This window comes from Mobula birostris, chromosome 2, assembly GCF_030028105.1.
Source record: "Mobula birostris isolate sMobBir1 chromosome 2, sMobBir1.hap1, whole genome shotgun sequence".
Classification (NCBI taxonomy): Eukaryota; Metazoa; Chordata; class Chondrichthyes; order Myliobatiformes; family Myliobatidae; genus Mobula; species Mobula birostris.
Window position 1 is genome coordinate 207,827,955 of NC_092371.1, and position 15,600 is coordinate 207,843,554.

Genomic DNA, 15,600 nt, shown 5'->3' on the forward strand with positions numbered 1-15,600 from the left:
AGGGAGCTTACTATTAACATTGTCCACATTATGATCCCCTTGTATTCTGCAGAGATTCAGAAGTATTCTGACACTTTTTAGTAGGGCTTATCTGCTCCCCTCTTCAATTCCTCCCAGGTCACTATTAGGAAATTTTGAAGACTGATGGTTCCCAAAACATGTCACACAGCGTCAACCACCTTAGAAGAATATCCACCATTTATTCCAGCAACAATAGCCTCCCTTTAAAGTGTATAGGCTAGCTTTATTTGGAACCAACCTCACAGATCTTGAACATATTGCTGAAATGCACAGCTGCTGTACACAAAATTCATTTCTGTGCCAGCTGCACAAACAACTTCAACATCAATGACGAAGAAGAGAGAATCGTCAACAACACACATAAAATGCTGGAGAAACCCAGCAAGTCAGGCAGCAACTATGGAGGGGAATAGACAGTTAATGTTTCAGGCCAAGACTTTCAGTCATGATGAAGGGTCTTGCTCTGAGCATAAGTTGTTTATTTCCCTCCATAGCTTGCTGAGTTCCTCCAGTATTTTTGGAGTGTTGCTGCAGATTCAGATTCTAGCATCTGCAGATGTGATCAGATTGACAAGTCCTAACTGAGCCCGTCTGAGTCTATCAACTCATCTCATTGTAATCTTGTGTAGGAAACAAAGTAGGGTGAAAGAACTAAGAGGGATGAAACAATCCAAAAGAAAAAAAGTAACCACTTTTTAAAAGATTTTGAATGACATTTGATTTGTAAAGGAATGAGACTCCATCATTTAAAACATCAATTTTTCCTCCCCAAGAAATAATTTTTCAAGTGATTCAGATTTATTGTTGTTTTAAAATTCCTTTGTGTTTGAATGTGCCAGCCAGAAGTTCCTGTGGTATTTTGGTGTTCAACTCCTGAGTAACTTTCAAAAGTTGAAGGATTTCACTTAGGAAGATAGAGATGTGGTGTTGCTGATTTTCCTTTGTTCTTCACCACGTTTACTGCTGCTTCCCGGGGTAGCTGTAGTTAAAGGCACTTCCAATGGAAGGGTGGGCCTTAGTGAGACTTCCTCTCTGTTTAATCAGCTCATCTATAAATCTGCTGAAGGTCTCAAAGGAAGTGTGAGTTTTCTTTTTGATCTTCTGTCCCTTTCATGAGGTTCTTTGCTGCCCCTTCTGAAGCTACAGATTGGTGCTATTTGCGGTGCTACTCTTGGGCTTTTGCAGGTGTATTCTTTGACTGAGAGCCTTCCATACCAATTCATTGACCCCAGCATCAGAAGACAGGTCTGGTGGAGTCCCTGTGGGAGCTCCACCCTGAAGTACAAAATTCTGCTGGGTATCTAAAAATGGAAAACACGACTAATAATTCATTGTATTGAAAGTAAATCAAAATCCTAATTTGAGGAAGTAAGGTAATTTTCTGTTCCTAGAGGTTACATTCAATTAAGTTAAAACACCAATTCAAAACATAATAATACTAATGACACCCCAAACGAATCACTTTCTCAACATTAATATTTCTTTTAGCTAAGCCTTAAATTCCAGTGAAGAAATTTGGTGAGTTGGCAATGGGATGAGCTAATTGAAGGCAGAAGCAGGCCTCTGCCATAATTGTTTAATGGTGTGCAGTACAGTAGGATGTGTATGCTGACGATATAATCCTAACACCCTTCAAGAGAGACAAGTGTTGAGCAAATCCAGGTTACTAGTCAACCTGTTTGTGTGACATACAGGTGAGGCAGTAATTGTTTGAAACAGGTGTTTTGAAAAGACAGGACCCATGAGAATTAGAGTCATTGAATATTTAAATAAAATTACACTGAACAGCTGCGTTTAACACTTACAATGCCCTGCATATATCTCTCTTGATTAATTGAATAATTGCACAAAGTACTAGACAGACATTGGAATGGTGTTCATCTTTCAGCCCCATCCTATATAGACTGCCTTGCTATTGAGCATTCACCATTCCTTGTAAGTAATTAATTATCAATAGTAATGCAAAACAAGTAGATTTTCATACATGGTATTGTTAATTAGTCAAGATTATATAAAGAATTCCAAAATATCTCACTCACAAAGGAGTGTAACTGTTCAAATTTTTTCCTCAATTTTATTCTGTAGTTTTATAATTCTGACAACCATCGAGAAGTATAGGAAAGCACCACAACTTAACAATTTTAGTACTGCATTTATCAGAATAATTAATTTAGTTTCAACATATTTAAAAATTTCCAATGCTGTCTCTGTTTTTCAAATACAGATATTTAAGTTGAGAGCCACCTTCTTGTACCACTGCAGTCCTTCTGGTAAAGGAGCTCCCTCAGTTCTATTGGGGTGGGGGTTGGCGTGTTAGGAATCAGTAATAATGAAGAAGCAGCATATGCTTCCAGGTCAAGGTGCCATGGAGAGGGGAACCTGCAGGTGAAGGTGTTCCCATGTTCCTGTTGCTCTTGCACTTCGTGGCTTTAAAGGACACAGGTTTAAGAGATACTATTAATCGAATTATAAATGGTTTACATTACTGCAGTTTGTGTAAATAGTGGAGGAAATGTAAGTTTAGGGTGGTAGATGGTGTTCATGTGCTGGTCCTTGTCTGAGATGGTGTCGAATTTCTTGACCGTTATTGGAGTTGTACTCATCCGGGAAAATGGAGGGTATTCCACCCATTGGAATACCCTGCATTTTGCTGTACTTTGCCAGTGGTGGAAAGGCTTTAGGCTAACGGGAGATAAATCTCTAACCACAAAAATACCCAACTACTGATGTTCTCTTGTCGTCACAGTATTTCTGTTGCTAGTCCAGTTGAGTTTCTGATGGTGACCTCTAAGTCACCCATGGTTAAGGGCTCCTTGATGGTATTGCAAGTTGAATATCAAGAATGGGCAGATAAACATTCTTGTTAGAGACGGTCAATGTCTGCCACTTTTGCAGCATAAACATGGCATTCCCTTAACAGCCCATGTTTGAGCCTTGCCTAGGTCCAGGAGTATGCTAACAGGAGTGACTATTTTAAGTGTTTTGTTTTATAATTCACTTACATGGACAACTTGCAGAATGAAAATCTACCTGAATGTAAACTTTAATTGTAGCTTCCTGAAGCTTAAGTTGTCTATCTTAGTATGCCATTAGGAGTCAAACATTATCAGGGCATAAATCAGGCTGGATTAACACCAGTCAGTATTATGTGAATTGACTGACTGATGGAACATTTCAGGATTGTTAATCAGCTAATGTGAGCAAAAGGAAAAGAAAAAAATCAACCTGGAATTTTGTTAACTAGTGACCCCTAGTGGTAATGAAATAGCTCAACACGTTCAAGAGATAACTGGATATTAAACTACAGTATAAGAGATCACTGGGTTGTGGATGATCTGACTTACATAGAATATGTAGCACAATACAGGCTCTTCAGTCGATGATGTTGTGTTGACCAATATAAACCTATTCCATGATTAATATAACCCTTCCTTCCAGTATGCCCATAACTGTCTTGCGTCCATGAGACTGTCTAAAAGTCTCTTAAATGTCCCTATTATACCACTCCCAGAAGTACATTCCAGGCATCTACCACTTTCTGTGTAATATATCTAGCTCTGACATCTCCCATAAACTTTCCTCCATTACTTTAAACAGATGTCCTCTGGTATTGGCCAGGGAATAAGTCAATGGCTGTCCCCTATCTATACCTCTTATAACCTTATACAGCTCTATCGAGTAGCCTCACATCCTCTTTCTAAAATCCCAAGAATCCTAAAATACAGAGAATCCATTGGCCTTATTTAAAATCCATATACACCACATCTACTGCTCTACCTTCATCAATTTGTTTTGTCACCCCCTCTAAAAAGGCAATCAGCCTCGTGACACATGATTTGCCTCCCAAAAAACTATGCTGACTATGCCTATTAAGACTATGCCTCTCCAGATGCTCATAAATCCCTAAGAATCCTCTCCATTGGTTTTAACATAGAACATAGAATAGTACAGCACAGTACAGGCCGTTCGGCCCACAATGTTGTGCCAACCCTCAAACCCTGCCTCCCATATAAGCCCCCACCTTAGATTCCTCCATATACCTGTTTAGTAGTCTCTTAAACTTCACTAGTGTATCTGCCTCCACCACTGACTCAGGCAGTGCATTCCACGCACCAACCACTCTCTGAGTAAAAAACCTTCCTCTAATATCCCCCTTGAACTTCCCACACATTACCTTAAAGCCATGTCCTCTCGTATTGAGCAGTGGTGCCCTGGGGAAGAGGTGCTGGCTATCCACTCTATCTATTCCTCTTATTATCTTGTACACCTCTATCATGTCTCCTCTCATCCTCCTTCTCTCCAAAGAGTAAAGCCCTAGTTCCCTTAATCTCTGATCAAAATGCATACTTTCTAAACCAGGCAGCATCCTGGTAAATCTCCTCTGTACCCTTTCCAATGCTTCCACATCCTTCCTATAGTGAGGTGACCAGAACTGGACACAGTAATCCAAGTGTGGCCTAACCAGAGTTTTATAGAGCTGCATCATCACATCGCGACTCTTAAACTCTATCCCTCGACTTATGAAAGCTTAACACCCCATAAGCTTTCTTAACTACCCTATCACCTGTGAGGCAACTTTCAGGGATCTGTGGACATGTACCCCCAGATCCCTCTGCTCCTCCACACTACCAAGTATCCTGCCATTTACTTTCTACTCTGCCTTGGAGCTTGTCCTTCCAAAGTGTACCACCTCACACTTCTCCGGGTTGAACTCCATCTGCCACTTCTCAGCCCACTTCTGCATCCTATCAATGTCTCTCTGCAATCTTTGACAATCCTCTACACTATCTACAACACCACCAACCTTTGTGTCATCTGCAAACTTGCCAACCCACCCTTCTACCCCCACATCCAGGTCGTTAATAAAAATCACGAAAAGTAGAGGTCCCAGAACAGATCCTTGTGGGACACCAATAGTTACAATCCTCCAATCTGAATGTGCTCCCTTCACCACCACCCTCTGCCTTCTGCAGGCAAGCCAATTCTGAATCCACCTGGCCAAACTTCCCTGGATCCCATGCCTTCTAACTTTCTGAGTAAGCCCACCACTAATGTGAGATTCACTGATCTGTGATACCCAAGATCACCTCTATTACCTTTCTTGAACAATGGAACAATAATTACCATCCTCCAATCTTTTGGTACTACTCCTGTGGCTAAGGATGATACAAAATTCATTGTCAACATCCCAACAATCTTTCCCCTTGTTTCCCTGGAGACTTGCTGTATATTTTTTGAAAGCTCCCAACATTGCTGTTTTCTTAACCTTGACATGCTCCAGCAAATTAGCCTGATTTACATAGTTAACTCACCTTCATCAAAGTCTCCCTCACTGAAGCAAAGTAATTATTAAAGACACGTTGGGGTTTTTCCTTAATCCTAATTGGCAAGGCCTTCCCACGTTCTCTTCTAGCTCTTCTAAATTCCCCTTTTAGGTCCTTTGTGGCTATCTTATAAATCTTAAGAGCCCCAACTGATTTTTTTATTCCAAAACCTTAGGTATGCTTCCTTTTTCCTCTTGGCTAAATGTTCCACCACCCTTGTCAACCATGGTTCCCTCACCCTGCCATCCTCTCCCTGCCTCAGTGGGGCAAACCTATCCAGAACGCAATACAAGTGCTTCCTAAACAACCTCTACATTTCTGTTGTACATTCCCCCAGGTACATATGCTCGTAATTTGCACTCCCAAATTCCTGTCTAATACGCTCTCCCAATTAAATCCTTTCCCATATCTTATGCATTGCCATGTGAAAGGTCAGGGAGTTGTGGTCATTATCTCTGAAATGCTTACCCACCAAGAGATCCATCACCTGACTAGGTTCATTGTCTATTACTAGATCCAGTATTGTCTCTCTTCTAGTCAGTCTGTCCACATAGTGTGTCAGCAAACCGTCCTGAACACACCTTACACATTCCACGTCGTCTAAACCTCTTGCATGAAGGACCATGTTTTTGCACCTTATCAAAAGCTGCTTACTTATCTGCCCTTCAGTGCCCCTGTTACTATTAGCAACCTATAAACTACTCTTGAGAGAATCATTGCTCCTTTATCTGTTTCTGATTTCCACCCATACTGACTTAGCAGATGATCTTTCCATGATGTCCTCCTGATCTGCAACCATGATACTATCCCTGATTCACAATGTTGCCACTTTTCTTCCCTTCCTACTCCTTCTGAAACATCTAAGCCCCACAATATCAAGCAGCCAATCCTGTCCTTTTAACAGCCAAGACTTTATATTGACCACAGCGTCATAATTCCATGTACTGATCCATGCTCTAAATTCATCACCCTTGTTCTTAGTATTTCTCACATTAAAGTAAACACGTTTTAACCCATCCAACTGATGGCATTTATGTCCTATCCACTGCCTGTCTTCTTCAGTCTCCCTGGATCTGCCTTTACACCAACTGCTCCAACATTTGAACTAACATTCTGGTTCCCATCCCCCTGCCAACCTAGTTTATTTCTCCCCACAACCCTGAAAACCTATCTTGGAGAACTCTAATTTGAGACAATTCTTCTATGCACTTTTGAAGCATTTTTCAAGATAGTAATAATATTAAACTCTTCCGTCATGGAGACACAAACGTTTTCAGATGGTGGAATCTGGAAATACAAGCAAGTCTGCTGGGGGATCTCAGAAAACTGAGCTGCATCTATGAGGAGAAATGTTGATAATCCTTTCTGCATACAAATGCCTTTTGACCAGCTGAGTTCTATGGGCAAATATTTTTTGATGTATAGATAAATTATTTATGTATACCACGAGTTTAATTAAGAGTAATGTGTGGGTTACTATGAAATGAAAGAATTACAGCAACTGTATATAGAGCAATAAAATACTAGTAACTTTAGAAAATGTTCTTGATTCAGAGAGAAATCAAGTTGCAGACAGTTTTCAAGAACAGAACCTGATTAACTGTGTAGCTTTTTACAAAATTTACCAGAGCTGTTGATTGTGAAACAGAATCTAATGCATTCAATGATTTTTATGTCTTAAACCAATTTAACCAATTCTGCATCAACATTTCTCTGGAATATGTGAAAATTAACAATTTTTAGAGGTCCTAATTAAATTTATCAAACTATTTGATGGACATAGTATAATAGAAGTAGACAAAAACTGAAAAAAAAGAGAATGCAACTATTTTGAAAATTCAAGATCTGAAAATCTGCAATATATTAGGCAACAAAATAAATGTGCATATTTGTTTATATTAATGATAAAATAATACATAAGATTATTCCCTTCAAAGAAAATCACGGAAAAGCGAAATTATTTAAAAAATTACCTCTGCACAAGAGGCCACAAGTGATTCTCTCCTATTAACAACACATCAAAATTCTTACACAAACGCTCTTGAGAATTCAATCAGGTGCGTTCGAAGATAACTCTGACTGGCAGCTAAGTTGTTTGTTGACAGCTTCCATAAACTGGAAAAAAGATTATTTTCTTCTAGATAACTGAGAAGGAAGTAAAAACTGACTTTCAAAGTTTAGAATATTTTAATGTGTTCATAAATGGTTATAGAAGAGAAAATTAATCTATTATCGCAAAGTAACCATTTCACAAATGTAATACTCTCACTCACCACCTGTAAATTCTTGTTGCATTTTGCTGCAAAATGTGAAATTATTATTAAAAAGCCTAAAACAATTATTGATTTGTTTAAATCACTAGCTTATCTCAACAAGAAAGGTAATTGTTTTGTAAATGATCAGCTAAATATTTACAGAACAGGAAAATGTGCAGTTTGATACACTAAATTAATTTGTCCATCTAGCCTTTAGAGTTATGTATAAGCATAACTATTTGAGAAAAGGATTGTTTGGTCCCCACCACCTTTCGTTCTGTTGGTATTCATCACAAGCAGCAACCGGAGCTAACAATTCCAAACATGATATCCCCTGAAAGGTCATTAATATAAAAATTTGATATCTGCTGGAAAATCACGTGTCAACATGCAGTCACTCTCTAGTAAATTATTGATATGTTCCTAGCGATGACTCAACAGTAGGTTGCTTGGCAACAAGAGTAATCAAATTGATCGGGCAGTCATTCTGATGTAAATGAGTCAAATAACCATGCTTTTGTAGTTTTGCAAATTTCTATGAACTTGGGCAATGGTGTTAGAAATAGTAACTGTCCATTAAAAACAGCCACAAAAGAAGATTTCTTGTCTTAGATGGCACAATTGCAAGAATATCTTGTGTATCACCACAATCAGTTCTCAGTTGTGTTGCTGCAACCTGTAGTGCACTTACACAACATTTGGATTTCACCGAGTAGAGAACCAAATTAAGTTTGATTGACAAGAGTCTTGAGACTTGGATAATTTTCATAATGGACAGAAGATATTACAGTAAAGTGAGAAGATCTTAAGGTAGTGACCCCTTAACACCAGTCCTTGTGTATGACAAAGAAAAGGTGCACAAATACATTCCTTTAACCATTTAATTGCAATTCCCTCCCCTTAGTAATGGGAACTGAGGATGCTCAGAAGGTGCTTCTTTCCCTTCATCAATACTTTCACTGGAATCTTTAGCTGCAGTTCTTTGTTAATCACAAGTGACTTGAGATATCAGCAGTTGATCTCCAGTTTCCTGTCCTGTTTTTTCTCTTTTCCTGTAAAGTTCACAAAAAGGAATACTTGTACTTAGGACTGAGCTGAGCCCCATGACTGGTTGAAATCTGGAAATGGTAGTCCTCTGTTTCGGTAACAGTTCCTGCATTCTAAAGGCAAGATGACACGACCAGAGAAGTCAAAGCTAACATAAAAGCCAAAGAGAAGGCATAGAGCAAAAATTAGTGAGAAGTTAGAGGATTGGGAAGCTTTCAAATACCCACAGAAAGAAACTAAAAAAGTCATTAGGAAAGTAAAGATGGAATATGAAAGTAAGCTAGCCAGTAATTTTAAAGGAGATACCAAAAGTTCCTTCAGATACATAAAGTGTAAAAGAGAAGCGAGAGTGGGTATCAGACCACTGGAAAATGATGCTGGAGAGGTAACAACACACATAAAATGCTGGAGAAACTCAGCATGCTAGGCAACATCTATGGAAGAAAGTACAGTCAACTGTCCGAAAAAGTCCATAAGTCTGAAAAATTGCAAATGTCACTCTAATCTTCAAGAAGGGACAGAGACAGAGAAAAGAAACCATAGGCCAGTTAGTCTGACCTCAGAGGTTGGAAAGATGTTGGAGTCAGTTATTAAGAATGAGGACTCTGTGTACTTGGAAGCACGTGTTAAGATAGGCCATAGTTAGCATGGGAATTTTCCAGAGAAAATCATGTCTGACAAATCTGTTGAAATATCAAGCAAGATAGACAAAGGAGAATCAGTTGATGTTGTGTTTAGCCTTTGACAAGGTGCCACACATGAGGCTGCTTAGCAAGTTATGAGCCCAAGGAATTACAAGGAAGATTCTTACATGGATAAAGCAGTGCTGACTGGCAGAAGGCAAAGTTTGGGAATAGAGGAAGCATTTTCTGGTTGCTGACTAATGGTGTTCCAAAAGGGTCTGCGTTGGGATTGACTCTTTTTACATTACATGTTAATGATCTGGATGATGGAATTGATGGCTTTGTTGCAAAATTTTCAGATGATATGAAGATAGGTGGAGGGGCAGGTAGTTTTGCTGAAGTTAAAAGGCTACAGAGGACTTAGACAGATTAAGAGAGTGGGCAAAGAAGTGGCACTGGAAAACAGTGTTAGGAAGTGTATGGTCATGCACTTTGGTAGAAGAAAATGGAAGTGTTGACTATTTTCTAAATGGAGAGCTAATCCAAAAAACTGAGGCACAAAGGGACTAGGGAGTCCTTGTGCAGGGTTCCCTGAAGGTTAACTTGCAGGTTGAGTCTGTGGTGAGGAAGGCAAATACAACGTTAGCATTCAATTCAAGAAGCAAGGATGTAATGTTGAAACTATAAAGCACTGGTGAGGCCTCATGTGGAGTATTGTGAGCAGTTTTGGGCCCTTTAGAAAGGATGTGCTGAAACTGTAGAGGGTTCAAAAGAGGTTTACGAAAATTTTTCCAGGTTTGAACGGCTTGTCGTACAAAAAGCTTTTGATGACTCTGGGCCTGTATTCATTGGAATTCAGAAGAATGAGGGATGACCTCATTGAAAGCTATCAAATGGTGACAGGCCTTGATAGAGTGGATGTGGAGTGGATGTTAAATATGGTGGGAGAGTCTAAGACCAGAGGACACAGCCTCAGAATAGAGGGGCTTCCATTTACAATGGCGATGAAGAAGTATTTCTTTAGCCAGAGTGTGGTGAATGTGGAATTCGTTGCCAGAAGCAGTTGTGGAGGCCAAGCCTGTACATATATTTAAGGCAGAGGTTGATAGATTCCTGATTGTTTGGGGCATGAAGGGATATGGGAAGAAAGCAGGAATTTGAGGCTGAAAGGTAAAATGGATCAGCCTTGTCAGAATCATGGAGCACACTAATTCTACTCCTATGTCTTATATTCTTATGGTTATGGTCTTATATAGAGAAAAACAGAGTATAATCTGCCCCACTAGTTTTAGTCTGTGAGCCAGCAGGGTTGGTCGGTACCATCTGAGGGGAATAATGCTCATAGTGATTTTTAGCGAGGTATATATATCTGGAGTTAGAAACTATGTGATAGCATTGCACCAGTGGTAGCTTTAATACTTCAAATAAGTAATCACTTTTTGTATATATTCCATATTAACATCAGTACAGCCGAAAACGTTACCCACACCCCCCCGCAAAAGGTAAAAAACCTCATTTGGAGAGATTTTTGGAGTTTTATCAATGTCATGATATTTCCCATATTGTTGTATCAAATCAAAACAATCATAAGCTTTTGTCATAGCATATAGAATTACAGTACAATAATTCAAATGTGGGGTTCCACAGGGCCATAACCTAGGCCGTTTTGGTTGTAAAATGAATATATTTAATCAAAGACTGCTTTCCATACTTTCACAACCTATTAATAATCATAATAATTTTCCAAGTCTTCCACGTCTTCCACATCTTCATCTGAACTTTCCACACTCTCTGAGGTGGATGCCTAGTTCTCACAGTCTGCCAGTCTACACATGTCAGTACACATGGGGCCATTTACAACACACATACATCTTGGGAGTGAACATTTTTTTGGACAGTTACAGGCCAGTAGATCCAGGACGGCATCGGGTGCTTGCTGGCCTTCCATCCAGTGCACAACCAACTGTTCAGCTTCCTCTTCTCTCTCCATCTTCCATCCTCTGCCAACAGGGCTTGGCACTTGTGGGTCCTTCTCCAAACATCATCTCCATATACCAGCCTGGTAGTTGGCTTGCTGTGCATGTTTTGTTAAGCAGTCCTTGCATGGTGGGAGTTAATGACTTTCGATTTCACCTTTTTTGGCACAGAAAAGGTGATACCTGAGCTCATTGACCTTGGTGGTCGATGCTTTTGGGGTATACAGGAAACATGTAAATGCCTCCAGTTTGTCCATCAGTTCTGGGGAGAGGTCCCATTCCTGACCAAACTCTAAGAATGTGTCCTGAGTTTCCCTGTTGCTGGTCAGAAGTTTTAGGGCACTTGTCTTCCCTTTGCCTGCAAAAGCGCTTACAGTGTCACCTCCTGTATATGCGTGCAACCCGATGAGAGCCCTACAAACCTCTATGCCAACAGTGGCAGCAACCTTCCTGATGTCTACAAGCCTTGTACAGGTTCTAGTGCCACACTTCTGGAATAATGGGGGCTCAATCTTGTCACAAAATGCTAAAGACATGATAAAGACATCTGTGTCTTCTGAGCAGATCACTACAGATTGGTATCCCTCTCTTGTGGCATGGGCAGCATGGAGAAGTAGGTGGCCATCTGCTTCTTCTTGTTGACACTGAAGAGCTGACACCTCCACACTGTCTTGAGATGTAATTCTGTAACATTTATCATTCACAGTTGCATACAGAATCTTCTCCTGTAGCTTTGCTCTGTACTCCGCCTTCCTCCATTCATGGACTATGAAGCTAATGAGACTATTTTTGTTACTGACTTTGGTCAGGAAGCTTCTCCACTGCCTCACCATCGGTGTGCCTGTGATACCTTACAACTCATGACCAGTCTGTTCACCCAGTAGAGATCTTTCACTATTCTTGATAGAATTCTCCTTATATGTGTTGAACACAACATCTATTCTGTTACTCTGACTGCCTTCTCTCACAGCCATACCCAGAATTATTGTGGCAACATCTCTGAAAGTAACTTGATCACCTTTCACTCTTTGGACCAAGTTCATTCCATCAACCACTGTAGCAGGGTTTCCTGGTAGTTGCTCTTCTACTGCTACATTTTTTTGCAAGGTTGTGGCTAAAGTAGCTTTATTTGTCTTTCTCAGCAATCCTTCTGATGTGGACAGGGCCCAGGGCAATGGTCCAAGGGGATGAGAATGGATGTCCTCCATACGTAGACTGCGCCCTTGTGCCATCACTATGATGCATCCAAACAAAGACCTGTCTGCTTTCAAGATGATTACCCTCCCATTTGATTTCACTTCTCTCTTCTTACACATATCACTGAATGTTTTCAGCTTGTTGGTTTTTATTGGGTCATGAAATTTCTTTGCTGGTGGGTCTTCCTCTAGTCTCTCATTCTAGCTCCAGCTTTCAGGCTGAACTGTGATATGCCTCCAGGAGTCTATGTGTCTTTGTTCACTGTGGCTTCAATAGCCTGGTCCACAGGGATCTGCCCAAAAAGGTTGTTACTTGACAGCTGCACTGAGAATTGGCCTGTCTTGAAGGCCTCATACACAGAAGGATTCTTCTCTAGGAGGTTCATCATCTGAGCAAAGTAAGGGGACAGGTACCTGACATAATTCATAGCTAAAGCACCATGGGATCATGGTTCTTACAGCATGGAGGTGCAACTCCCAGACCTCCTCACAGAAAGCTACCACCGCTTTGCAATGCTATCACATATTTTCTAGCACTAGGGGTGTATACCTTGCCAAAAATCACTATAAGAATTATTCCCCCCAGATGGTACCGGTGGCCCAAATTTGGGGTCCTGGATCATGGACTATTTATTCAAGGTGTTCCTTTCTAGTTGTTGGAGCAGGTGTGGTGGTCTCAAACTGGCCATCAGATTTAGACTATGGCTTCTGCTATTTCATTGCAGCAAGCTGCATAGTGATGAGTTGCTTCCCACAGACAGAACAGGGGCCAAAGCAAATAGTTAGCAGCATTCTTGTCAGCAAATTATGAAGATTATGGAGCATTTCTCCAGATAACAAAAGACAGTATAATTTTTATTAGAGACTAGGCACTAAATACTCTCAGGACCCCACAGTTTACTTGCCGCTTGAGTGGGTTATCACTTCATCATTGCTTCATGGCATGTTAAACAAAAGATCATGCCATTTATGATCACACTTTGCCAAAAAGTATAATTTAATGCTTTATTATTTTTGTTCAAAAAACATGTTTAAAATCATATTTTTAACTGAAATGTATTGATCCCAAAGAATTGAATTGAATTGACTTTATTATTTACATCCTTCATGTACATGAGGAGTAAAAATCTTTACATTAAGTCTCCATCTAAATGTGCAATGTGCAAGCTACAGTAATTTATAACATATAATTTATGATATATAGCAATTTATAAGCAGATATTACTTATATCAGTATTCTACTTTTTTTAGTTATGTTTAAGATCAAAGTTACTTCCATATAGTAATTTTAATATCTTTAACATTCAATGACATCATCCCCTTAAAACTAGTTAATAAGCTTCAAGACCTTGGCCTCAAGAATTGGTTCTTCGATTTCCTCACTTGCAGACCCCAGTCAGTTCAGATTGGCAACAAAATCTCCTCCACTATCTCCATGAGCACAGGTGCACCACGAAGCTGTGTGCTTAGCTCCCTGCTCTACTCACTTTGCACTTATGACTCTGTGACTAAGCACAGCTCCAATGCTATTTTCAAGTTTTCTGATGACATCACTGTCTTAGGCTAAATCAAAGTTGTTGATGAATGAGCATAGCAGAGGAAGATTGAAAATCTGACTGAGTGGTGCCATAACAACAACCTCTTACTCAATGTTAGCAAGACCAAGAAGCTGATTGTTGACTTCAGGAGGAGGAAATCAGAGAACCATCAGCCAGTCCTCATTGGAGGATCAGAGGTGGAGAGGGTCAGCAACTTTAAATTCCTTGCTGTTATCATTTCAGAGGATCTGTTCTGCGTCCTGTACATAAGTGCAATTATGAAGAAAGCTTCTACTTCCTTAAGAGTTTGCAAAGATTCAACATGACATCTATCTATCCTGTAGAAGTGTGGTGGTGAGTGTACTGTCTAGCTGCATCATAGCCTGCTATGGAAACACCAAATGTCCATGAATGGAAAATCCTACAAGAAGTAGTGAACATGGCCCTCCCCACCACTGAGCACATCTACACAGAGCATTGTCGCAGGAAAGCAGCATTGATCATCAGGGACCCCACCACCCAGCTCACGCTCACCTCTTGCTGCTGCCATCAGGAAGAAGGTAGAGTAGCCATAGGACTCAGACCACCAGGTTCAGGAACAGTTATTACCGTTCAACCATCAGGCCCTTGAACCAAATGGGATAACTTCACTGAACTTCACTTGCCCCATCACTGAAATGTTCCCGCAACCTATGGACTCACTTTCAAAGATTCTTCATCTCATTTTCTTGATATTTATTGTTTATTTACTTATTATTACTTATTTCTTTTTGTATTCGCACAGTTTGTTGTCTTTTGCACTTTGGTTGAATGCCTAGTTGGTGCAGTCTTTCATTGATTTTATTATGATTATTATACTATTATGGTTTCATTGAGTATACTTGCAAGAAAATGAATCTCATATATGTACTTTGATAACACATTTGCTTTGAACTTTGAACTTGATTAAAACTTCAATTCTTTTAACATACATCAGTTACTATTTCCTCATACCAGTGAATTTGGAAAAAAACTGTGTAAGTTCTAAAATTTATAAAATTGTAGTTCAATTGTTCAAGGAAATAACTATTTATGCTTTGACAATGTCTTCTGTGTGTGTTTAAAAGAAGTGACCCCCATGATACATTCCTTAACAACCAAGATACAATTTCAGCATAGTATTGCATTCAATTTCCATTTTAGAAAATTTTCTAATGTTAAGAACATGTTCAACAATGAATATAAAATTGTTCCTAAATATCACAGAATCTATGGATGTTCTTTGTTTCACCTTAGAACAGAAATGTAAGAGACAAAAATTTGTTTCATAATTACTGCACTCAAGGAAGAAAACATTGTTGCATAACTGTAGAGCTTTCTCCAAATAGGAAATCTCACCATAACTATCTCCTTCAAAGTCTAGCAGTTATAATGATTTACAGTCATCTTATATTTTCTGCAGCAGGACTTTATCTGCCCCAATTGATTTATTTATTTAACTGGTTTATTTTTAAAACTGCCAGCAGAACCTGAAACCTCACCAAACCCACTCCAAAAGTGAACCATGCCTGTACTCTCTGCTTGAGCTAAAATATGCTTTTGAACATTGTAAATTTTAACAGCTTTGATGTTGAGATGTCA

At 39.6% G+C, this 15,600-nt stretch overlaps 1 protein-coding gene across 1 annotated transcript in view; it reads left to right on the forward strand.

The window, feature by feature from the left end:
• Positions 1–15,600, forward strand: part of otofa (otoferlin a) — a 374,531-nt gene that overhangs the window by 199,990 nt on the left and 158,941 nt on the right. The window contains exon 6 of the mRNA XM_072278846.1: positions 8,725–8,743. Coding sequence (XP_072134947.1) covers positions 8,725–8,743 — 19 coding nt within the window. The remainder of the gene's footprint in view (positions 1–8,724; positions 8,744–15,600) is intronic.